Source organism: Dermatophagoides farinae, chromosome 3 (genome assembly GCF_024713945.1).
Source record: "Dermatophagoides farinae isolate YC_2012a chromosome 3, ASM2471394v1, whole genome shotgun sequence".
In the NCBI taxonomy this organism is placed as follows: domain Eukaryota; kingdom Metazoa; phylum Arthropoda; class Arachnida; order Sarcoptiformes; family Pyroglyphidae; genus Dermatophagoides; species Dermatophagoides farinae.
Genome location: NC_134679.1, coordinates 4,690,348 through 4,715,044, shown reverse-complemented (window position 1 = coordinate 4,715,044; position 24,697 = coordinate 4,690,348). Strand labels below are relative to the sequence as shown.

General features: G+C 29.6%; 4 protein-coding genes across 5 annotated transcripts; 1 reads left to right on the top strand and 3 right to left on the bottom strand.

Annotated features, from left to right (window-relative positions):
• Window positions 1–54: 54 nt before the first annotated feature.
• CycK (cyclin K) lies at window positions 55–1,796 on the bottom strand. Its single transcript, XM_047058314.2, has 3 exons — window positions 1,645–1,796; window positions 973–1,590; window positions 55–917 (listed from the first exon to the last, which is right to left on the bottom strand). The coding sequence occupies exons 2-3, from the start codon at window positions 1,587–1,589 to the stop codon at window positions 173–175; spliced, it is 1,362 nt and encodes a 453-aa protein (XP_046914270.2). The 5' UTR covers window position 1,590; window positions 1,645–1,796; the 3' UTR covers window positions 55–172.
• A 30-nt stretch (window positions 1,797–1,826) lies between these two features.
• Window positions 1,827–6,167, top strand: LOC124495006 (endoplasmic reticulum transmembrane helix translocase). Its single transcript, XM_075729356.1, has 8 exons — window positions 1,827–1,973; window positions 2,039–2,339; window positions 2,391–3,986; window positions 4,047–5,031; window positions 5,107–5,303; window positions 5,358–5,612; window positions 5,699–5,842; window positions 5,917–6,167. Exons 1-8 carry the CDS (start codon window positions 1,894–1,896, stop codon window positions 6,022–6,024), a joined length of 3,666 nt encoding a protein of 1,221 aa, XP_075585471.1. The 5' UTR covers window positions 1,827–1,893; the 3' UTR covers window positions 6,025–6,167.
• A 307-nt stretch (window positions 6,168–6,474) lies between these two features.
• Window positions 6,475–7,815, bottom strand: LOC124495010 (uncharacterized). Its single transcript, XM_047058315.2, has 3 exons — window positions 7,523–7,815; window positions 6,904–7,455; window positions 6,475–6,799 (listed from the first exon to the last, which is right to left on the bottom strand). Exons 1-3 carry the CDS (start codon window positions 7,683–7,685, stop codon window positions 6,642–6,644), a joined length of 873 nt encoding a protein of 290 aa, XP_046914271.2. The 5' UTR covers window positions 7,686–7,815; the 3' UTR covers window positions 6,475–6,641.
• Window positions 7,816–8,032: 217 nt separating this feature from the next.
• On the bottom strand, window positions 8,033–22,814 carry LOC124494810 (uncharacterized). 2 transcript variants are annotated; one of them, XM_075729358.1, is made up of 10 exons: window positions 22,210–22,814; window positions 11,565–12,435; window positions 11,410–11,476; window positions 10,105–10,147; window positions 9,577–9,672; window positions 9,366–9,473; window positions 9,154–9,265; window positions 8,883–9,090; window positions 8,397–8,769; window positions 8,033–8,308 (listed from the first exon to the last, which is right to left on the bottom strand). In XM_075729358.1, exons 1-10 carry the CDS (start codon window positions 22,300–22,302, stop codon window positions 8,249–8,251), a joined length of 2,031 nt encoding a protein of 676 aa, XP_075585473.1. In that variant the 5' UTR covers window positions 22,303–22,814; the 3' UTR covers window positions 8,033–8,248. The 2 variants fall into 2 exon arrangements, with proteins under 2 accessions (XP_075585473.1, XP_075585472.1); XM_075729357.1 differs by lacking the exon at window positions 22,210–22,814 and adding an exon at window positions 16,783–17,764.
• Window positions 22,815–24,697: the final 1,883 nt, after the last annotated feature.

Sequence of the window (24,697 nt, the reverse complement as noted above, 5' to 3'; positions counted from 1 at the left end):
ATCGATGATTTCCCATGCATTTTCGAAAAATCGCATTGAAAATTATTTTTGATCTCGGTTTCTAATTATTTATTCAATTAATCAATTCAAATAGAATTGAATTAAAAAAATTATATAATACAATATTTGAATTTAGCATGGACTCAAATGAGAATTGCATAATAATCAAAAATTAAGTTGGCTGATGTTGATTGATCCCGGCTGATGTGACAAACTGTGGCGGAATGGGTGGTTGTGGCGCAATTACAGGTAATCGACCAGGCGGTACTGCATTTGAAGCCATGGCCGGCATTCCAATCGCAGTCATTGCATGTGGAAGTGGTGGTGGTGGTGGGGGAGGTGGTACCATATGAACAGGATGAACCGTACCGGCTAATGGAAAATTATAAAACGTTGCCATTGATGTGTCCCATTGATGATGAGGTAATCCAGTGGCAGCAATTTGTGTTGGTGCCGTTAGATTTGCAACCGTAGGAATGGATGTTACGTTTGGTTGAACTATGGATTGTGGTACAGCCGCTACAGCTGTTGCATTTACGATCGGACGGAATTGTCCGAGCGAAGCAACTGGTGTTGCTGCTACAGGCGTTGGAGGTGGTCCAGTAGGTAATGAAGGTGGTTGCTGAAGCATGTTTATTGGAGTTGATGGCGACGATTGAGTACCAGCTGGTTGTGATAATTGAGGTGGTGATCGAATTGGCTCTTCATTAGAATTTGAATACAAATCCAATACCTGATGACAAATATCTTCAAGTAATTCGACAGAAAGATCTTCAACGTAAATATCCCACCAATGTTTCTGATGTGGTAATCGTCCTTCCCAATCAGTAATCTCATAACGAATTTTCGAGGCTAAAAATATCATGGCAATGGCAACGATTTCTGGTTCCCATTGTAAACAAATTGTAGTACAAAGACTAAAAAATAAAACAATAAAAACATATACAAAGTAATTCAGAGATTAATAAATACCTGTCGTTGGTGAATGTCCATGCCATTTGTAACATGCCCTGTATCTTATCTTTATTCCCTTTGAAACATTTAGCATAACTAACTAAAAATCTATAAGGATGTTCAACCTGAAGATCAAATCGTATTGTTTGCAATACGATTCGTTCAAGTGTAAGAACTTCTTCTTTAGGATCATCACCAAATGTACCAAATTGATTATCATCCAACAATGTACGAGCAATTTTTATGATATCTTTACATTTTTTCGGAGTTTCCTCAGCTTTTCCAGCCAAAAACAAACAACAAGCTGCAGTTACATAACGAGGAAAAACTTTGAACGAGTGTCGCATGTAAAACCGATGAAAATATACGACACCGGTGGCCAAAGTATCATAACGAAGTTTCATTTGTAAACCAGCATTTAAAATGAATCGAGCACCTTCATTTCGATACATTCGTTCTTTTTCATAGCTTATACCATCCAATATTGAAGGCGTTCGTTTCAGTTCACTTTTATCATAATACCAATTGTATTGTTGAATCAAACTAGATGATTGTTGATTCGAATTAGCTGATGAATTGTTCATAATAGATGAAGAAGCTGATCCTGGAATCGTTTCCGAATCCATTTGTGTCATTCTGATAATAAAAATGATTTAAAAATAAAAATTCATCACATTTATTTGTAAATACCTTTTTGAGAATAATCTACTGCAAAAAAAATCACACAATAAAGGAGAATTCAAATAATTAAAAATTGTTTTAAATAAGGCAAAATAAATGATCCAACAAAAGTGTAAAAGAATGTGAGAGCGAGCGAGCGCGTATCAGACATTGTGTTGTTTAAATAGCCGTGTTAGGGGCAAATAATAAAACGTCGCATATGACGCGATGCGGTTTTTATGATTCATTCAACCAAGAATTTTTTCTTGAGAATTATTGATGCCAATTATTTCGAAATTTTATTCACTTGAAATTTTTTTTGTGAATCTTGGCAGAATATCTCATTCAAAAAAGCAATGGTTCCATAATTAAATTTCGAATCTTTTTTTCATTTTGCATTGTTAATTTTTTTTTCTTATTTTAGTGGTCATCATAGAATCGATACAACAAAAATGACATTCAAAGATCTAACTTCAGTTCGTGATAGTACCGATCAATTGGTACAAAGTGTTCAGTGTTATAATGTTAAACCACTAATTCTGCAAGGTTTTATTGGGCCATTTTTTACATTACAAACAATACTATGTGTCTGGTATTTTTATTCCGATGAAAATTATTCCGATGTCTACATTATAACCGGTGGATCTCTTTGTCTATTGCAATTACTCACATTTTTATCTGGAATGTGGTCAGTACATTGTCTATGTTTTCTTGCTTATTCAAAGGTATATTTCAAAGTTGTTTAGATCCTTTGAATACATTACTTTTTTTTACAGGTAAAAAATGTAACCGATGCAGCCTGGGCAAAAGTAGTGCCCACTTCTAATAATGGTTCAGCTGAACTTGTACCGTTACGGCATGCAAAAATCGATGGCAAAGAAACCATTTGGTTTTTGTTTCAAAAAACCAAATATATTTATGATTATGATAAACAAACGTTTCAGCAGATCATTTTTCCTACGGATCTTCCGTACAAAACATATCAAAAATGGCATGGCTATCCAAATGACAATGAACTACAAACAGCAATTAAATTATATGGAAAAAATCTTCTCGACATGGATATACCGGATTTCTGGACACTATTCCGTGAACGAGCAACGGCACCATTTTTTGTTTTTCAAGTATTCTGTGTTGGTCTTTGGTGTTTGGATGAATTTTGGTATTATAGTCTATTCACCTTAATGATGTTGGTTGCATTCGAAAGCATTCTTGTCACACAACAATTGAGAAATATGGCCGAAATTCGTAAGATGGGAAATAAACCATATGAAATGTTGGCATATCGTAATCATAAATGGCATTCAATTCTTTCATCAGAACTTATCCCAGGTGATATCATATCCATTGGACGATCTCAAGATGATAATCTTGTTCCATGTGATTTAATACTTTTACGTGGTTCATGTATTGTCGATGAATCAATGTTGACTGGTGAATCTGTACCACAGATGAAAGAACCGATTGAAAATCTAACCGATGTCGGTGATCGACAATTCAATGTTGATACCGACGGAAAACTGCATGTTTTATATGGTGGCACAAAAATTCTTCAACATACATCGCCGGTGAAAAATGCTGTCAGTTTACGAGCCAGTGATAACGGTTGTATTGCATATGTACTTCGTACTGGATTTCAGACATCTCAGGGAAAATTGCTACGGACCATTCTTTATGGTGTTCAACGAGTTACGGCCAATAATATTGAGACATTTGGTTTCATTTGTTTCTTGCTTATTTTTGCTATTGCTGCCGCATCATACGTTTGGAATCATGCATCCGAAGATCCTAAACGAAATAAATATAAATTAATGCTCGAATGTGCATTGATCTTAACATCAGTCGTACCACCAGAATTGCCAATAGAATTATCATTGGCTGTCAATAGTTCATTAACATCATTGATCAAGCTATACATTTTCTGTACCGAACCATTTCGAATTCCTTTTGCCGGAAAAGTTGATATTTGTTGTTTTGATAAAACTGGTACATTGACCAGTAATGATCTTGTAGTCGAAGGTGTTGCCGGTCTTGATCCACAAAATGATGATAAAATTCAGACACCTCAAGAAGTCCCAATTAAAACCATCCAAGTATTGGCTACATGTCATTCACTTGTCTATCTAGACGATGGACTTGTTGGTGATCCATTGGAAAAATCGACACTCAAATCAATCGATTGGACATTGACTAAAGGTGATTCGGTTATTCCACGTAAAGGCAAACAAACAGGCTTGAAAATATTCCAACGAAATCATTTTTCAAGTCAATTGAAACGAATGTCAGTTATTGCTGGTTATAATGACGTTACATCAGGTGAATCCAGTTATTTCGTATCGGTCAAAGGAGCACCGGAAATTCTTAAACCAATGGTATGTATTTTTCAAAAATCAAAAAAAAGTAAATTCTAAATTTTAAATTCTTTTTTCAAGTTTTCAAAAATTCCGGATAAATATGATAACGTATACCTGGAAATGTCTCGTAAAGGTGCACGTGTGTTAGCGTTAGGTCGAAAAAGTCTAGGCAATATATCGCCTGGACAAATTAGGAATTTCACTCGTGAAGAAGTGGAAACTGAACTCGAATTTGTTGGCTTTCTGATAATTTCCTGCCCGCTAAAACCTGATTCAATATCAGTAATGAAAGAAATTATTAGTTCATCACATTATGTTACAATGATTACCGGTGATGCACCACTTACCGCTTGTCATGTAGCTAAAGAGCTATATTTTGTTTCGGGTAATAAAACAACAATTATTCTCAATGGTACGGAAAAACTTGTGTGGAAATCAATTGATGAAAAAATCTGTTTACCATTGATACCTGATAACAATGAATTCTTTCGACAATATGAATTCTGTGTTACCGGTGATAGCCTCAATGCTTTACTTGATTATGATCCGAAATTTTTCATCAAAATTTTGCCCAAAATTCGTGTGTTTGCACGTGTGGCACCGAAACAAAAAGAATTCATCATAACATCATTACGATCATTGGGTTATACAACATTAATGTGTGGTGATGGAACCAATGATGTTGGCGCATTAAAACATGCTCATGTTGGCGTGGCTTTACTTTCGAATCCCTTACCTATGCCGAAAACTGAAAAATCATCTAACAACATCCCAGCTAATAATAATGGAGATTATCGTCGTTCAATCAATGATGTATTGGCCGAACGGAATAATAGTCGTATAATGAATAATAACCATCATAGGCAACGACGAAATCATGGTCATAATAATAATTCCATGAATTCGGCATCGTCTTCAGTGAATCCACGTATAGTTCGCACGCAGGAGCGTATCAATCAATTATTGAAAGAATTGGAAGAACAAGATAAATCTCAAATTGTAAAGTTGGGTGATGCTAGCATTGCTGCACCATTTACATCGAAGCTATCATCGATTCAATGCAGTAAATAGAATTTTTTTTCATATTCATGTTAAATAATTGATAATTTTCATTGTAATGCTTTTTATTTTTTATTAGTTTCACATATAATTCGTCAGGGCCGTTGTACATTAGTCACAACACTACAAATGTTTAAAATTCTTGCACTCAATGCTCTTATCCTAGCCTATTGCCAATCAGTACTTTATCTGGACGGAATTAAATTCAGTGATGGTCAAGCAACACTACAGGGACTCTTCCTTACCGGTTGTTTTCTATTCATCACTCGTTCAAAGGTAAGGTTCCAATAGCTTTGTGATATTTGTCCTGATTTCATTGTTGATTAATAGCCATTGGAGGTACTATCAAAACGCCGTCCATTATCCAACATATTCAACTTGTACACCATATTGACCGTATTGCTTCAATTTGCTGTACATTTTTTGGCCTTGGTTTATCTAGTCCGTGAAGCAACGGCAATGTCACCGCCACGGACGGAAAAATTCGTCGATCTAGATACTGAATTCAAACCATCATTGTTGAATTCGACTGTCTATATAATTTCCATTTCATTACAAGTTGCAACATTTGCCGTCAATTACAAGGTTAGTTGCTCATTTTTATTTCTATTTATGACCGTGATTCATGAATTCGAAATTAATGATTTCATAATTACCTCATCTTTATTCAGGGTCATCCATTCATGTGTAGTTTGGCAGAAAATCGTCCACTTTTGTACAGTATTCTGGGCTCATTTGGTTTGGTTATCGTTCTTGTTACTGGTGTGATGCCCGAATTTTCTGAACAATTTTCCGTTGTTGAGTTTCCACAGCCGGTAACCATTTTTTCTTTGTTTCTCGAGTATCGAGCTCTATTTAATAAATTTCTGTTTATTTTTAATTTCAACAGTTTCAAACGACCATACTAACGGTATTGGCTTCTGATCTTATCGGTGCATTATTTATTGATCGAATATGTGAATTGATTTTGGACCGGTCATCGATGAAATCAATTTAGTTCAGATTTATAATTATAATTTTTTTCAAATTTATTCAAATTGTACTGATAGCTCTCTGAATGTAATTTTCACAAAAAAATGTCTATTATATTTAATGAAAACTATTTTAATTATTAAAAAAAAATGAAAATTCAAATCAAAATCGACGGACAACTGGGCAATTCGGACCATCGAAACATTTTTTTTATGTCCTGGGAATGGCGTATTGTTATCCTCTCCTGTATATAATCATGGAGATTTCATGGATAATGATAAAACCCCCAAAATTTAATGGACAAAATAAAAAAAAAATTGTGACCGTTTTGTGATATCAAGATTAAAGTTTTTCTTCCTAACTCTTTGGTATGCGATTCGGTCTCTACAAATTAAAATTTCTTTTCTTCTTTTTTTTCTTGGGAATAAATAAATAAAAATCGGAACAAATTTAGACCACACACAAAAAAAAATGATTTCTTTTTCTTCATTCATTTATTTATTTTTTTCTATATTTTCAAATAACCAAACATGCAGACAAACAAAAATTGTAACGAAGGACAACTCATTGAAAGAATGATAATGATGCAATGATGATGGTGATGTATACAAAATGATGATCATTTATGGTCAAAATTGGTCATCAAATGATTCGAATCATCAACAATAGTAATGATATAATGATTATGGTCAAAAACCATTGACCAGTATGATGATGGTTAAATGCTGTGGCTGAATTGCCTAGATTACAATAATTATTTCGACAGCAACTAGCACATATGCTTAGCTTAGTTTTTTCACCTAAAATATTTTTTGTGAAAAAAAACCGGGTATGAAATAAATGGATAATAATTATGGTCAATATTTTTGCTACCAAATATTATCAAAGGAAAAGAAAAACTTACCATTACCAATGATAAAACAACCATCCGTACATTGTTCAGCACAACCACGTTTTAAGGCAAAAAAATTAAACTCTTGTACATTGTCTGGTGCACTAACGCCTAATCGTATGACCACACAATATTGTTCGCTCGGTGAACAATCGGCACGAAATTCATTCATTAAATTTGGATCCATATGACCGCCATTATTTGTCGGTAATAAACTTTGATCTTCGCTTGATGATGAAGCTGTTGCTAATAAATCATAGCTACTACTATCTGCCGATAGTATAGATTCAAGAGTATAATGATCATGATTTGGATTATGATGATGGTCATGGTTTGAATATCCGGATTGATCATTATCGTATCCAATCATAGAATGTTCACCACTACCAGTGTTGCCACCCATTTCCTGTTGTTGTTGTCGATGAAGACGGTTAATTGTTTCATTTAGATATTTGCAATTAATATCATCGATTGTAGTGCAAACATAACAAGATAGATTCGATATAAGTAACATGTCTGAAACGCCAATTCCACTATTACTAGTGATCACTTCGCTATTCATTCCTTTTGAATTTAGAATTAGAATTGATGATCAATATATTGGAATCATAATAATCTTGAGAAAACTTACTTGATAAGGCTGCCGATGATGAAGAAGCAATTATAATCAACGATGGTATTATAAACCATAGAATTGTCAATGGTTTTAACAACAATGAATGTTTGTTTTTGGAATTTGAAAGAGGATTACTTGCCGTAGTAGGTATCAATGATATGAGGAAAGTTGTAAACATTTTTTTTTGAATTCAATTTTTGATTTTTCTTATTTTTTAGTAAATAATCAGATGAATAACCAAAACTCGATTGGTTTTTCAATATTGCTCTTATATGCAATCATATGCATTAAAGTGTTTTTATTTTCATCATAATACAAAGTCATATTAAACTGAATCAATAATGAAATATAGACCAAGCTCCAAGACCAGAATCTATGATTCACAACCATATAAATAAATAAGCGCATGATTCTTGAAATTCATGTGAAGAGCATTTCCGAGAAGAGAATCATGACGCCCAAATTATATAGTCTGTTTGCGTGTGTGTGTGTATTCAATGATTTTAATGACAATCAAATTTTGCATTTATTCAAAACAAGAAAAAAAACATTTCAATTTTTATTTCAACAACAAAAAAAAATTGAGGCACAATAGAAAAAAAAATTCCAATGAGAAAAAGGTAATAAATAAAAGAAAAAATATAACAAAAAAAAATATAAAAAAAAGAATAAAATCCATATCCATTTCCTGTTCGATTCGTTTCATTTTGTTTCGTTCATTGACTCGTTTTCTGCTTATGATTATGATGATTTATATAGAAGAATGGTTAGATCTTTATACAACATTCTAATATAATTCGACTGTGTGAAGTAAAAAAAAAAAATTGAATAAATGTTAAATCAATGGATAAACAATTTTTTTTTAAATTTCAATCAATTATCATCGTACCTTGGTATGAGTTACACAAGAACCCCAATTTCTTCCAACAATACAATGCCATGTTGGTTCATACAATTGATCGAAATTTTGTTTTATACTTTCAGCTATATGTTTTTCAGTTGTATATGTACGTAATGCATGTATTGTTGATTGCATTGCCGATTTTTGTATTGATGCAGGCATATCGGCTGCTTGTATTTTCAATTCTAAAGCTGGATCATCATCAGCGGATGAAATATCCGTAGAATTATTGTCACTAGATGAATTTGTTACATTAACATCATGATGATGATGATGATGAGAATGATGTACGTTGCGACCATTGTTGATGGAGAATCGTCTTTCAAGATCTTTATGTGCACTTAATAACCTTATTTTAGGACTGAGGATGTTGTTAAAAAAGGAAAACAAAACAAAACAAAAATTCATATGTTACATAAATAAATTTGAGAAGAAAAATCTATAGCTAAAAATATAAACAAACAACAGACGTACAGATAACCACTTTGTCCTAAATCGCAGGAATCATGTTTACCACCATCACCAGTACTATTTGTTGGACTTGGCTTTGAATTTGAAGCAGCTGCAGCTGCCATCATTGAACCACGAAGATAATTTGTCGATGAATTACCGATCATTGATGGAAATCTAGATGTTGTTGGCCGTTCGATCATGTATTCAAAATTTTTTACATTTAACAATTCTAATTATAAAAATGTAGAAGATATTGAAAATCGAATATCAAACAATCAATAATCTGAATTACCTTTACGAGCTCTTCGATAGAATGATACGGCACAAATGACCGAATATACACGTAACGAAGTTAAAAATGTTACAATCACAGAAACAAATATATCGATGACACCCGTACCCGACTTTAATAATGATAAAATGTTGGTAGAAAACAATGAAAAAAAATTCATAAATGATCAATTATTATTTTAGATTCAAGACAAGTAAAATAAAAATATCTACCTTCATACTGGTCAAACGAAGTGCAACATGAGCCGGTAATTGATTATATTCTAATGAATGTAATGGTATTCGCATGTCACGAGGAAAATAATGATCACGCATCAAATACTGATTCAATTCATTTTTTTTTTAAATGAGATTAAAAAATCGAAATCAACATTTCAATTCAAATCAATTAATAAAGAATTTCGTAAATCCAATAATAATTTACCATTATGATTCGAACCATAACAAAACCGGCACTGGCAGCAATATCAACAGCAGCAAATATAGCCAACAAAAGTACCGTTTTCAATGATATGTCTTGCTGTGATGATCATCATCATCATCATCATAGTGGGGAGAAAAAAAATAAGCAAATAAAAACGAATGATGAGAAAATATAAATTTAAATTTAGAAAGAGAGAGAGAAAAAAAAATGAAAATCACATGGATTAACAACGAAAAAAAAACTTCCTGTTGTTGACAACAGAAATTTTTTTTCTTGGATTCACTGTTTTTTTTTGTTTTTTTTTTTTTTTTTTTTTTGATTGATTGATTTGATTAAACCGCTAGATAAAAGAGGCAGAAAAAAACGTTCACATTTCACTACTCTTCATTCAAATTTGTATTACATAAAGTTATTTTGAATACTTGAAATGATTTTCAATTGTGATTATTCCAAAAATAAGAAAAAAAACTAATTTTAACATATTGTTTGTCGTTTTACAGAACATATATATGAAAAAAAACCACTTACCGGTGTGTTTGTTGCTCGAATTGCATAGGCCATCCAACACCAACTGTGTGTGTGTGTGTTTGTGTTCCAGAAAAAAAGTATGCGTGGAATTTTTACATAATAAAAAAAGAAAGTAAAAAATTGATTAAAAAATTTGCAAAATTTCTTCAATGTTCCATTTTCAATCAACCAATATGAACATGAAATTTCGTTCATGATCGAAAAGGCTAATAGAGAGAAAGAAAAAGAAACGTGCCAAATTGATTGATTGTTTGGCCATTTTTTTTCAACGATCAATTATATATAATCGATCTATTGATCGATATTGACCATCATCGATGATGATGGAAAAAATTACATTTATTCTTTTCTCATTTCGTTTGGAGAGAAAAAAAAGATTCATCACGATCTCCTTTTTAAAAATTTTCAGAAATTTTAATTTAATTTAAACATAAATCATTTTTTTTTATGTACAGCAGCATATCGAACACAACCTTATCGATGATCAGATTTTTTTTGGCTTCCTTACTGTGAAGACATTACCGTCGCAAGAGGATCAAGATAAACCAAAATAGGAAGAAAAAATGGAAAAAATGATTCAGAAACAGAAATTCGATGTGGTAAAATTTTCATTTTTCTACCACAAAAATTGACCATGTTGGTTATCATTATATCGGCCTATATATGTGATTCAATTCACATTGACATATTTTTCAATGAAAAAATAAAGATGAGCTTAATTATATTAGTAATTTGTATTCTGTTTTCATTTTCTTCTGACTTGCAATAAGCAATTGTTCCACATTCTAAGACAATTGAACTTGTGATGATACACACACACACACACATACGATTATTTATGTGTGATCCACTTACAACTGTGATTCGGAATTGAGATATATTAAAAAAAAAAACATAAACAAACACAGTGAATTGGATGATATGTCAAAAAAAAGAAAAGATTTCATGTCCAACATTTAATATGAACACATTAATCGTTTGGATTACGTGAAATTATCTTTCAACAACAACAACAACAACAACGGTGTTGTAGTATAAATAATATAATAGCGATAACGTGTGAATAATATATACGACTATTATAACAAGTCAAGAAAAAAAATGGGCAAATTTTTCATCTCATCATGATGAAAATCACCATGAGTATCATCATCGTCATCGTCATCATGATCATCAAAATGAGATTTGTTTTTTTTGTATACTGACTGAAATTTAACAAATTACAATTTAAAAATGAAATGAAAATTCAAATTTTCTTTTTTTCTGTTTTCTGTTCATGTGTTTCAAATGTTTTTTTTTACTAACCTTAGAATGTAGACTAAAACAAATACTAGGCTCAGTAATAATGTTGTACGAGCGGCCATCAATTCACCTATGTTTATTGTTAATTTGTAATAATCGATTAGTTTATAATTTAATTTTTTATTTTCATTTAAACATAATAATAAATCATCACATACTCATTAAAACGTCGACATCTTCTTTTAAATAACTAATGATTGATATTATATTAGCCAATTCGATTACATCATGATTACTTGCTGAAGCCAATTCTTGTATAGGTTCAACATCATCATCATTATCATTATCATCATCATCATTCGGATGATGATGAATAATTTCCTTTTGAACTGGTGATAATCGATGCTGTTGATGACTGGTAATATGTTGAGTTTTTAAGTGTCGATTATTATGATGTGAATTTTGTTGATGATCAATAGATTCATCAACAATAGATGTGGATGATTTTTGTTGATTATTTTGTGGTTTGTTTGTTGGTTGTTGTTGTTGTTGTTGATGATGATGATGATGATGATGATGATGGCGACTAGTTAATTTTTGATCATTTTCTGATGGTTGAGATTTTCTTTTGGCAACAATTGGTGATGAAATTGGCCGTAATCGATAATTGGTAAATGGTGATAGATCATTGAATAGATCATCTTTATTTGGATCGAAATTTTTTTCATCAAAAATATCATTAGAATAATTGTCTTTAGTATTGATGATGGTTTTCGTTGTGGTATTATTGATTGTGGCATTTAATACCAGTGAATAAAGATTATGGCTGTTATCATCATAGTCATTATTATTATCGTGATGACCATCTAATGGTTGATGATGATGGTTATCCATTCTTCGTTTCGATGGTTCTGCATTACCATCACCACTTCCAATAACAGCAGCAGCAGATGATGATGATGTTAATAACTGATGATTGACTGCTTGCTGTGATAGCCATTCATTGGATATATAATGTAGATAATTGATTTCACGATCAACATCATGTAGTTTACAGATGAGCAACAATAATACCAGAAAAGATATTCCCTAAATGATAAATAGAAATCAATAATCAAAATGATATAAAAAAAGTGAAGAAAAAAATCAAAATGTGGAAAAAATGACAACGTCCAATGTATACAACACCAAAAATGGTAGTTTTTTGACCAAAGAAATAATAACAAAAAAAATCTCTCGGAAAAAAATGATTATGATGATTTTTTTCTTGACAAGAAAAAATTTTATTTTTCCTGTTCTATGAATCGAATCCTATTAGAAGAGTAACCCTATCTAGATATCTGATCTAATTCATTCAATATATAAATTGATTATGATCCAAAAAAGGTCGAATGAATTTTCAACAACAACAACAATAACAACAAGTAGGCGCTGTATATTACGTGTTTATGTGTGGGCATAAAATTACAATCTCATATATTGGTCGGTTTTATGGTTGATTTTTTTTCAGATTGATCAATTGATTTCTATGCTGAGCGATGATTTTTTTTTCAGTGATGTTGATGATGATGAGATTGTTCAGAAATCAAATCGTTCAATCTTTCATTTGATCTTATCATCATCATCTTCGTATTCACATTCATAGATATTGAGAGAGAGGGAAAAAAAGAAAAAAACTTGGTCAGATATACGCTATTGTCTATGGACAGCAACATTTGGTTTATTTATTTGTACGAAAAAAAAAGTCAACGGCCCAAAAATTATCTATTCATTCATTCATTCACACATTTTCGACATTGTAACATCGTTTTTTTTTGTCTTTTATTTATGAAAATACAACTACTACCGCTATCAGATTGTAATTAATTTCAAATTTATTTTTTCTCTACACATTCAACTGCAATTTGTGATAAACATCAAAAAGTCATGATGATGATGATGATAACTAAATTAAATCTAATCTAAATGTAATCTTTTTATGCAATACAATTTTTGTCACCACATATATTTATAAAGATCAGGAAGAACAAAAAAAAAATATGTGGTCGTTTGTGTTTGTGATGATGATGATGATGATCGCCGGTCATAGCCATCGAATGTTTTTGGGACTATTCATCAAATATATTTACGAAATGAACTTGCAAGTAACAGTTATATTTGTATGCATACATACAACATTTTCAAATATTAATTTTTTTTCCATCTCCATCATCAATTTATTCATAAATCTATGATAATGATGATTATGATGATGGTGATCAAAGATTTAAACAGGTCAACAACGGACAAAACAAACATACAAATGAATGAGTGAATTGAATGAATGAATGAATAAACAAACAAACAAACCCCATTTGTAGATAGGTAGAAACAATCCATTGGTCATGAATGTCATTTTTTTTGTTGTTGATTAGAATGAAAAAAAATTCAACAAAGAACTGTTGGATAAAATTCTTTTTTTTACTCATTCATCTGTATTTGTTTTCCCTTCAAAAAGGGTTGATTGAAAATCTACTCAAGTCTTTTTTTTTTGAATAAAAAATCCATAAAAATATCCTATAAGATTTACATAGTTTAAGTTTTGCAAGTTACAAATTACTATTAATCCACATTTCACACGTTAGTAGCATACACACGGTTTTTCTTAAGCTGTGACCTGAACAAATGATCATTTAGCAATATCGGCAATATTTGATAGCGCCCTGTCAAAGATATGATCCAATAGTATGAAAAAGAAGAAGAAAATCTATCGATCAATGGATTGAATTGAATTGAAAACAAACGATCATTGGCAACAAACAAGAAAGAAAAAAAAGCCGTTATGGTCAATTGAAAAAAAATATACAGAAATTCAATGACAAAAAAATCAAGATAAACATAAACACGAACATAAAAAATCCATGTATTAGATTTATATCATCATCGTCAATCCTTAGAGAGAGAGAGAGAAAAAGAAAAGGCAACAAAATGATTGATAAAATTGATACCTATTGCTATTGGGTCAGTAACAACAACAACAACAAAAACAGAAACAAAATTATTAGAAACTAATGTTTTGTGGAATCATATTCATGTCATGTGGATTCAGTCATATTATCAACAAAATATACACGAATATACATGATTTTCATCTTTACATTTCTATTTCTATTCATCAAATAAACTAAAGATGTAAACATGTTATCAAATACGAAAAAAAAATTGAAAATCTTTCCCTTTTGAAAATTCTATCAATGATATCATCTTGTGGATTATTATTGCTTCAAGCATCGATCAAACAAAATACAAAATCAATGTTTGTTGTATATTACAATCGAACAATTTTATTTTCATTTCATTTCATTTTTTTTTTTTTTTGATTGGAAAGCCACAAATCACAATAACAACAACGAAATTAAATTTAAATTTAATAATTTCATCAATATTGTTTTGTTAGACAGACAAAAAAAAATACACCGGGTATTGGAAATTGAATTCAAAACCAATTCAATTGGCAAACAAATGATGACGATGATGATGATGGTGAAAAAAATTGTAAATAGATAATACTGCGATATGTATGTGTAGGTAATCAATTCATAATCAAAAAAAAAAAAAAAAAAAATGAAAAAAATGCAAATTGTTTGTATGAAAACATGAAAAACTACACAAATCAAATAAATGTATGTGATGGATCAAAAAGAAAAAGCGATTAAGATCAAAACAAATGGTGGATCTAAGTGAAAATTGTCAGATATTTTTGTTTTGTTTTATTGCAAATCCATCATTCGAAAGAATGGCGCACACATACACATCTGCTTATTATTTTCATTTATTTATATTTGATTATAAACAGATACAAATAAAGCCAATGTTCATCAAAAGATGAAAGATGACCAGATAGACAAAAGACGAACCAAATCGATAGATCGATCGATTGACCCTAAACTTTTAATAATATTGTGTGTATGGTTGATTGTTTTAACGATGCCATTATTAAAAGAATTTTTTTGTTTTGTTTTGTTTCGTGTGTCGTTGCATTCATTGCATTTCATTTGATCAATTCGTTTCGATAATTTAAATTTGAATAAAAAAAAATAAATAACAAAAACAAGATTGGCTAGATGGATGACCGACCCGAATTATTATGATGATGATGATGAGATTTTCGACCGACCGACCTGTGTAGATTATTTAATTTCATTATTGTTATTTTTATATTTTAGAAAATGTGAAAAAAAATATTTTAATCACGCTTTTTTAAAAAAGAGGCTTTAAAAGGGAAAAACCCTTCATGCAAAATACAAAAGCATTTTTTCTTTTGTTTCGTTTGTTTGTTTCATCATGTCCAACATTATTATTATTATTTAATAATTACTAAGAATGACATTTTTTTTCTCCAAAACGAACCAAGAAGATATGTGTCATCATCGTCATCTTCATCATCAAGTTGGTGATGTTTTACTCAACATAGTATTCATGGATGGAGGGACAAAGAGATGTTGTTTCTCAATGTATATCAAAAAGATATGATGACAAATGATAATTGTCCATTATCATCATCATTATTAAAAAAAAACCGAAATGAAATTGAATCATCCAAGCACGTAAACCAAACTACAAACAACAATAATAATAATTATATAATTCGTTTAATTTAAGAACAACAAAAAAAAGAAATGACGGAATTCCTGTTCTAAAAAAAATGAATGAATCTAAATTTAAACAGATAATGAATGAAAATTGTTAAAAAAAAGTGAAAATTTTCCCTTCTTCCGTTCATAGATAATCGTATCATCACGTTAATTTTAAACAATCATTTTTATCAATGAATTTTTTTTTCAATTTCATATTCTATGCAGGTTAAATTGAAAAAAAACTCAATAATTCATTGACCGAGCTTTTCTTTTCTCTGTGTGTTTAATCGTGATGAATCGAGTTGATCGGGTCCTCTTTTTTTTTCTCTCTCTCTATATATATATATTGAAAAGCTGATAAATGATATGCTGACAAACCAAATTTTCTGTGACGAATAAATTACCCCTACAAAATCAAATATTGAACTTATGAAATCAAAAAAAAAAATTTACAAATATCAATGACAGGATAGAATTATTATTATGATAATATATCAGGTCAAAAGTATAAAAAAAAAGTTCGTTTCACATCTTGATCTTGTGATTAGAACAAGCTACTTGATTTCTATTATCTTTTTTTTTTCTTTATGAAAACTAAAAAAAAAGATTGATTGATGAAAAACTCGAAATGACGTTTATTTTTGTTTTTCATTATCAAAAAAGAAATGAAATGAAATGAAAAAAAATTCAAATCGAAATCGAAATGTCAAATTATCATCAAGTGCAGTTGTCAAAAAAAAAAAAAAAAAATTGTAGAACGAAATATTGTTTGTGTGATGGACACATATATATTATTTATATACGACAATAATTTACATACAATTGACGCCGTTTTCCATGATTGTAATCGATTACCGAGCTGCTGTAATTTGACACTTGAATTAAATGTTGTAAATGATGATTGCAATGGTAATGATGATGATGATGACAAACAATATGGATAGGATGTTGAATAATATCTAGGATAATTATGTGTTGGATGTAATTTTAGATAAGAATTCGATGACTGCTGTGGTGGCGGTCGACCAGAACGATATGGAGAATAATTCGGATTGGCTATACTATAAATAGGTCTTCTATATGATGATGATGATGGCCTATGATGTGATGGGAGTGTTGGTGGTGGTGGTGGTGGTGGTCCATTTGGATTTTTTGATGTTGATCGTCGATTCATAGACGATGGTGATGAGGTATTTGATGGACAATTATTTGTACCGTTATTTTGAGGATATTGTAAATTGTTATGATTACCAGCACCACCACTGCTGTTATTTAATGGATTTGGCATTGATGATGGACAATAATAGCTTGCAAATGAATGATATGGTGCACTACTAACACCACCACCACCGATAGGTTTATTATTGGAAAATAGATAATTCAAATATGGATATGAATTTTTATCCATAATCATTGATTTTGGTCGTAATTTTTTAAACATTTAGACATTAATCAAATCATCATTGAATAAAAGCCATTACAGATTTTTATCTGACCAGAAATAATTTTCATCACTATGACGATTGTCACATTGTAAATTGTCTTGATATTTTCCACGGACAAAACGCATAATAGAAATACACAGAACAAAAGCCACAAAAACAAAATTATATCATATTCACTAATTATTAAACAATCGATTTGAACTACTGAATCGTGTAGTCATAAAGGAATCTTTTTTTTTTTTTTTTTTTTTGGTTGATGAATTGAAACTTTTTCTATTGTTGTTTTACTGTTTACAAACAAAACACAATTAAAAAATCAATGTATATGTGATTCAACAGAAAGCAAACAACAACAACAACAACCGCCGCTTTCGCCGACAACAGGTCTTGTTGTTGTTTCATGTCTAATGTTTATTTCATTTATTGAATACGAAAAAAAAAGATCTGGACTGAAATCATCATCATCATCAACAACAGAAATGAAAAAAAAGAGTCATGAAAAAAAGAGAATTCTTGGATTGGCAAAAGAGAGAGATAGAGAGAGATATATACGGTGGATAGTGTAGCGCAGCCAATACAAGTTTCAAGCTTTCAAATACAACCAATCGGTAGTATAGTGTTGCAGAAAAAAAAATTCACATTTTGAAATATTCGATCAAGATATATTTTTGTTTTGTTTTGTTTTGTTTTTGGTGTTAATGATTGTTGCTACTACTAGACTGTTGTGGTCAATAAATGAAATGTTCATTTTCAACCATAATGATTGTTTTTTTTTTGTTACAAATGATGCGGTAATATCCAGGTTTAATTAAGAAACCATTCATTCATTCATTCAATCATTCATCATTACTTATTTGATGTTTGGGTCCAATTAATGTGTTTTTCGTATTGAACAGTGAAAACACCGGTAGCTAAACAAAAATACCAAAAATAACACCAAAAAAAAAAAAAAAATACACTAATGGGTTCTCTCCAATACACCAATCTAAATTATATAATTGGACTATTGAAAATCAAAAAAAAAAAACGAATCGATTCATTATATTGTGATCAATCGATCAATTTTTGTGATGCTAAATTTCTACAGAAATTTGACCACAATTAATCGGTTACTGGTTCAAGTATTTTTTTTTTTTTTTTTTTGTTAACGGGAAACACTTTTTGATTAAATAAATTATCCACTTTTTAGTCAATGGAATCCAATTATTATTAGATTTGTTATTTTGTTGTTGTTGTTGTTGTTGTTCATTTAAACTGTTTATTTTAGAAACTGTTCACTTCTATTTTTTACCTCATATTTCATGATGATGAAATATTTTAGTTTTATTTTGTTTTTTCAATCTATACATCATTAACATTTCTTTTTTTTTATTTTGTTGTTTTTAATGAAATAAATAAGTGTCTAATTAATTAGTCAAACACATAGTATTCGGTAATCATTCAAGCAGCCATTAAAAGAATATTTATTTTGTTCATATCAATTCATCAGTGGATAGAAAAACAAAAAAAAAAAAAAACAGCAAGGGCATGAAAACTGAATATAAATATTTGTGTGTGTGCATGTGATATGTGTGAATAACGAGTGGGCACACAGGTGTTGACAGATTGCAAAAAAAAAAAAAAAAATTTTCATCTTCAACAACAAAACATTAATTCAAATGAACTTGTTTAATATGCAATGAGAATTGAAGCAGAAATTTTTTTTTTTGAAATATTCAAGAATAAATTTAAAATAGTGGACCAAATTCAAACCTTGACTTTAAAAAAAAAACCAAAACAACAAATATCATCAGTAGTATAATTTCGGTGTGAATTCAGTGTATAGAAAAAAAAGTGAAAATTCATACTGAACATTTTTTTTCTGGCTAAATAGATTGCCAAAAAGTAAATTTCTGGTTAATGAATCAATAAAGTTATAATGATAATTGAACCGTTGAACTGGAACTGGCACACACACACACATACACACAGACATTAATTTGTTTAAACCAACATTGTAATGATAAAAACAGAACAGGTTATGTATTATACATGTTGCACATATACTAAGTATAGAAATTTCACTTTCATTCATTCATTCATTCATGATCCATAATAAATTGTTAAGGGAGAAGAAGAGAGAGAGTGAGAGAAAGATAGAAATGATGAGCGTTCAAGTTCTAATTGAAAAAGACACACAGAAAAAAAACAAGTCGATCCCGTTATATTATAGTATGTGATAATAATATAATATTAAAATAAGAAAAAACAACGTACGTTATGCTTGAGAGATGGTTATGAAATGTGAATCTTTTTCTTTTTCTTTCTGATTAAAATTGAACATTGAATTAAGAGAGTTGAACAAGTTATTGACTCTTCTTCGTCAACGTAGTCGTTGTTGTCATTATTTTTTTTTCTCACATATCATATATATTCATTCATAATGTTGGTCCAAAATCATGAAAAACAATCCGAATCATAGTTATTTGAAGCAAAAAAAAAAAGAAGATAAACATACACACACAAACTAAACAAGTGCACATTCCTTACCACTTTTATATGTAAAATAACTTGCCATTGGTATTGCCATCATCATCAAATATAACGGACATTCGATGATGATGATAATGACGAAAATCAAAACCATCGAACATTTTTTTTTTTTGTAAATAATATTGTCCGAAATGAACGGAGAGAAAAAAAAACTTGAAAACTTTCCCATTGGAATAATTTTCTTGTTTTTATTTTTTTCATTGGTTAGCCAAAATTATCAAAAATGCGTAAATTTATTTAAAAAAATTTTTTTTCGTTGAGAGAAATTGCAAACACAATGAAAATGAGCACGGTTGTGAGGAAAAAAATAAATTAGAAATTACATAACCAATATACCGGATATCAAATGATAAAAAAAACGGTTTAGAATTGATAAAATCAAAAAAAAAAATCTGAAACAATTCTTTTGGTTGATTTTTTTTATTTGAAATTGAAATTCATTTCCGAATCACATTCTCGATTATCGATTATCAATATGATAATATAAATAAACAAAAACAAACAGAAAAGTAAAACAAAACAAAAAAAATGAAAGGAAATTTAAAACATAAATTAATGATGAACAATGATCGATTGATAATATTGTCTGACCGATAATGTATATCGATAAAAAAAAATACACAGAGAAATAATCAGCTGAAACACATGTGGAAAGCCAAAAAAAAAAATACAAACCCAAACTGGAAAATGATAACATCGAATGAATATAAAAAAAAAATCATGGGATGGAAAGTAATACAAACAAACAAAAATATAAATTACGATCATATCAATCAGGATGAGAAAAACGGGAAACAAGCAGAAAAAAACAGAAAAATTGTCACAAAAAAAAAATTATAATGTGAATCTTCGACAAAAAAAACAGAGCAATAGGTTAACGAAGAAACAAAAAAATGGTCAACATTTTTTTTTTGTTAAAAATTTTTATATTGAGATGACAAACAAAAGGTAATAATCATCATCATGATCCATTAAAAAAAAAATACTAGCTGATTAGCCTTGACAATGGAAATATTTGTGTGTGTGTGTGTGATTACGATTTCAATGGATTATATTTATTTTTTTTTTGTTCGTTCTCATGATAATAATGTGGTGGATACAGGAGAAAAAAAAGCGAAATTTAGATTTAAAATTGCCACTCAGCAAAAAAAAGCATCTTTATTCATTCATTTATTCATTCAGAAAAAAAATAAACCAAATGCAATCGAGTTAATCGTGAGTATAGTGTTTGTATATGTGTTGATTATATATATGATGACTGAAACATCAATGATGAAATGTGTATATGTCAGTGTGTAACCGTAAACCAAAAGCGTGACTGAATGATGACTATTATATATATTTATTATTATATCGATTAAATCACTTGTAGATCCATGATAATAACAATAACAATAATAATTCCGGTATATATCGGTTGTGTATTGATAATAATTAACAAAACACAAGTTTAGAAGAAGAGAAGAAGATGAAAAAAAATTAACCCAATTTTCATGGTTAAATAAAATTCGTGATCCATTCATTCATTCATTCAAAATATTGGACACACTCAAACATCTGTTTGATTGATCCGATATCGATCGTCATATTGTACCATTATTCAAAAAAAAAAAATTCTATTAATAGATTATTCACATCTAGCCTGGTATTACAACAAAAAAAAAATCAAAATCAAAAATTCATTTCATCATCGTCATTGCTTTCTTTTTGTTTTTTTGTTTTTTTTTTTTAATCAATGACAATGCAATGCCACCATTATCATCTTTTTTGTTCATGATCCAATTCATTTATTCATTCGACCACACATATTTTAATTTCAATCTTGTATCATCATCATCATCATCATCATCATCATCATAGCATCAATATGATTATGCATTTCTTTTGTTTTAATGATAATATACATATAGATAGCCCATTTCATTCATTCATTCATTCACAAAAGAAACGAATTCATCATATATTATTTGATTGAATTAATCATAACATCATGTAAACGTATCTATCTATTTTTTTTTGTTCTCTCAAAATGAATAAAATGAACATAATGTTTTGAAAATTCATTCATTTCGCTTGTTGTCAGGGTGATATTTTTGGCAGATTTTTTTTTTTTTTGTTTTGTTTTTTAACCAAAACAAAAAAAAAACATTCAAACCATCAAATCATCATGTGAAACAGTGTCGCCATCTAATGTCAAGCATTTGTGGGTTTCAAAAAAATAAATTCAAAAATAATAGACAAACCAAAACAAAACAAAACAAAAAACTTACCGCCGCATAACGACAATGTTCAGATATTTGTCGTTTGTTATTATAATTTTCCAATACACCTAATCGTCGACTTAATCGAAATGAATGTGACATTTGGTATAATAAAACGATGATATATGTTAAATCGATAATCGTGATTTTTTAACGTTAAATGAATTCAAAGATGATGTGGATTGATTGAGAAATTGAGTTTTTCGTTTCGTTTTGTTTCGTCTCGTCTCTCTTTGTAATCATTTGACAAATGGCATCATGCAGCGATCATCATTGAATGGGCTCGTAAAACAATCCCATTTGAAACATTGTTATATTTGATTCTGAAGTCATTTTTATTATTTAGAAGATAGGCAGTTTCGTCGATGACATTGAAGATCACCATCATCATTGTTTGGGAACAAAATTTTTATTGTTTTGGAACAAAAATTATCACATCATTATTGTTGTCATCGTTAGTTTTTTATCAGAAACAAAAAAAACGCAAAGAAAATACAATTTCACGTGTAATACGAATGGCTTCAAATAGATAAAAACCAAAAAAAACTTGGCATCGTCGTTGTCGTCGTCGTCGTCGTCCGTTGACCATTCCAATGTTTCACCAAATAAACACTGACCGAAAATAACCAGATTACTTAAAACACACACACAAAATCTGGAAGCTGTTCTTTTTTGAAAGTAGAATACAGATCATTTGATATATACAAACACTTATCATTTATTGTTGTTGAAAAAAAATGTCAACTTTTGATGAACGAAAGAGAGATAAGAAATGGAACAAAATGAATGAATGAATGAATTAAATGGTGAATGAATTAAGAAAAAAAAAACAAAGGCAAGATAATGGTAGGCCTGTCTTGTTCGGATAATTTTTTTGTTTTTTTATTTTTCTTCGTTTTGTTCATTCACATTTGCACCAAGCTGAGCAATGTATACATATAGATATTATATGGAAAAAAAATTTGTCCTGAAAAAATGTATTCCAGTTAGGGCTTGAGTTATATGTTATGTGCTGAGAAAATTTTTATTTCTATTACTACTGCTGGGAGCGGACTTCAGAATCATCATCTTTGGGCGATTTGAACACATGAGCCTTTTAGTGAATAATAATAATTTATATGAACTGGACATGCAATAAAATGACCGTTATGATGATGATGAAAAGAGGCGATGATGGACAGCAGTTATAATCAGACAACAAGTAGCAGTTACTGCTGCTGCTGCTGCCTGTTTCATTTCTATGTTGTATAATATAATTTGAATAATATTCAAACATACATAGATATTTTATTATCCCGAAATAAAAAAAAAAAAAAAAATTTCACCCGTATATACATGTTTCGGTGCTGGTAATTTGTCTGTTTTTCTCTTTTCACGATATTTTATTTTCCCTTGTTTTTTTCTGTGCATAAATTCATTTTCAAAAGAAAAAAAATATGTTATGTTTTGTCAACCATTCATTCAATTTGATGACAATAATCATTTTTCAAACATTTGTCACATGTCATACAAGAAACATTGATTTATTGATCGAATGGTAAATAATAAAGTAGATTTCGATTCCGCGGTCTTTTTTTTTTGTTGAATCATTCATCCAAAATATTCGACAATTGTTTTTTATTTCTTTTGACAATTTTTTTCACCACTTGTCAACTAGGTTTTATTTTTTTTTTTTGAGAGATTTTTTTTCATAATTTTTTCAATGAAAAAAAATGGTCATTTGATCATCATCATCATCATTAGATGAACTTGATGTCAAGATGATTTTAATGGTCATTGTATTCGTTGATGTATGGTGTTCTTATATTACAAGTTTTTTTTTGGACTAAACAAAGTTTTTGCCATAATATAAACATTTTAATTTCAATGTGATAATAATGAAGTAATGAAACTTGAAAATAAAATTTTTTTTTTTAAATAAAATTCTATGTGAATGAAAGCGAAAAAAAAATTCATTTTCTCACTTTTTTCCATTGTTTTGTTCACAAATAATAATTGTATTGTATAGTTAGTTGCCCCACTATTATACATTTCATTTTTTTTTGGATTACTTAGCTATGGAAAAGTTTTTTTTCGATAAATAATAACCTGTCTCATTATTTGCCATTGAAATAGTGTATGGTAATGGATAAAAATGACAATATATTCCTTGCCAAAAAAAAAGTGTCAATGACGGATATTATCATTCAACCAAATAAAAGGTAAAACACAATTTGAATTGGTGTACACACGGAAATCCGATATGAATTTTCATTCATCATTTCAAAATGAATAGTCGACAAATTTTTATTCATTCATTTTTTTTTGTTGAGTAGTTACATATTCCATAAGCCATCAATTCAAATTTCTGACCATAATATGATATATAGAAAATTATATTGCTGTCCATTTAATATGCAAATTGTTCCAGGTAATATTATTATCATTAATAATAATGATTTTGGATTGAAAGTTATAATCAAATTTTCATCATTTTAAGATAAAAACAATAAAAACA

What these genes read in the sequence shown, in the direction of transcription:
- CycK (XM_047058314.2), bottom strand. Translation starts at nt 1,589, where the DNA reads ATGACACAAATGGATTCGGAAACGATTCCAGGATCAGCTTCTTCATCT. An exon ending in TGGACATTCACCAACGACAG is followed by an intron (nt 918 to 972) that starts GTATTTATTAAT and finishes TTTATTTTTTAG; the next exon opens with TCTTTGTACTACAATTTGTT.
- LOC124495006 (XM_075729356.1), top strand. Translation starts at nt 1,894, where the DNA reads ATGCCAATTATTTCGAAATTTTATTCACTTGAAATTTTTTTTGTGAAT. An exon ending in GTTTTCTTGCTTATTCAAAG is followed by an intron (nt 2,340 to 2,390) that starts GTATATTTCAAA and finishes TTTTTTTTACAG; the next exon opens with GTAAAAAATGTAACCGATGC. An exon ending in GCTATCATCGATTCAATGCA is followed by an intron (nt 5,032 to 5,106) that starts GTAAATAGAATT and finishes ATTTTTTATTAG; the next exon opens with TTTCACATATAATTCGTCAG.
- LOC124495010 (XM_047058315.2), bottom strand. Translation starts at nt 7,685, where the DNA reads ATGTTTACAACTTTCCTCATATCATTGATACCTACTACGGCAAGTAAT. An exon ending in ATCATCGGCAGCCTTATCAA is followed by an intron (nt 7,456 to 7,522) that starts GTAAGTTTTCTC and finishes TAAATTCAAAAG; the next exon opens with GAATGAATAGCGAAGTGATC. An exon ending in TTGTTTTATCATTGGTAATG is followed by an intron (nt 6,800 to 6,903) that starts GTAAGTTTTTCT and finishes AAAATATTTTAG; the next exon opens with GTGAAAAAACTAAGCTAAGC.
- LOC124494810 (XM_075729357.1), bottom strand. Translation starts at nt 17,403, where the DNA reads ATGTTTAAAAAATTACGACCAAAATCAATGATTATGGATAAAAATTCA. An exon ending in TTATGGTTCGAATCATAATG is followed by an intron (nt 9,474 to 9,576) that starts GTAAATTATTAT and finishes GAATTGAATCAG; the next exon opens with TATTTGATGCGTGATCATTA. An exon ending in CTATCGAAGAGCTCGTAAAG is followed by an intron (nt 9,091 to 9,153) that starts GTAATTCAGATT and finishes TTTTATAATTAG; the next exon opens with AATTGTTAAATGTAAAAAAT.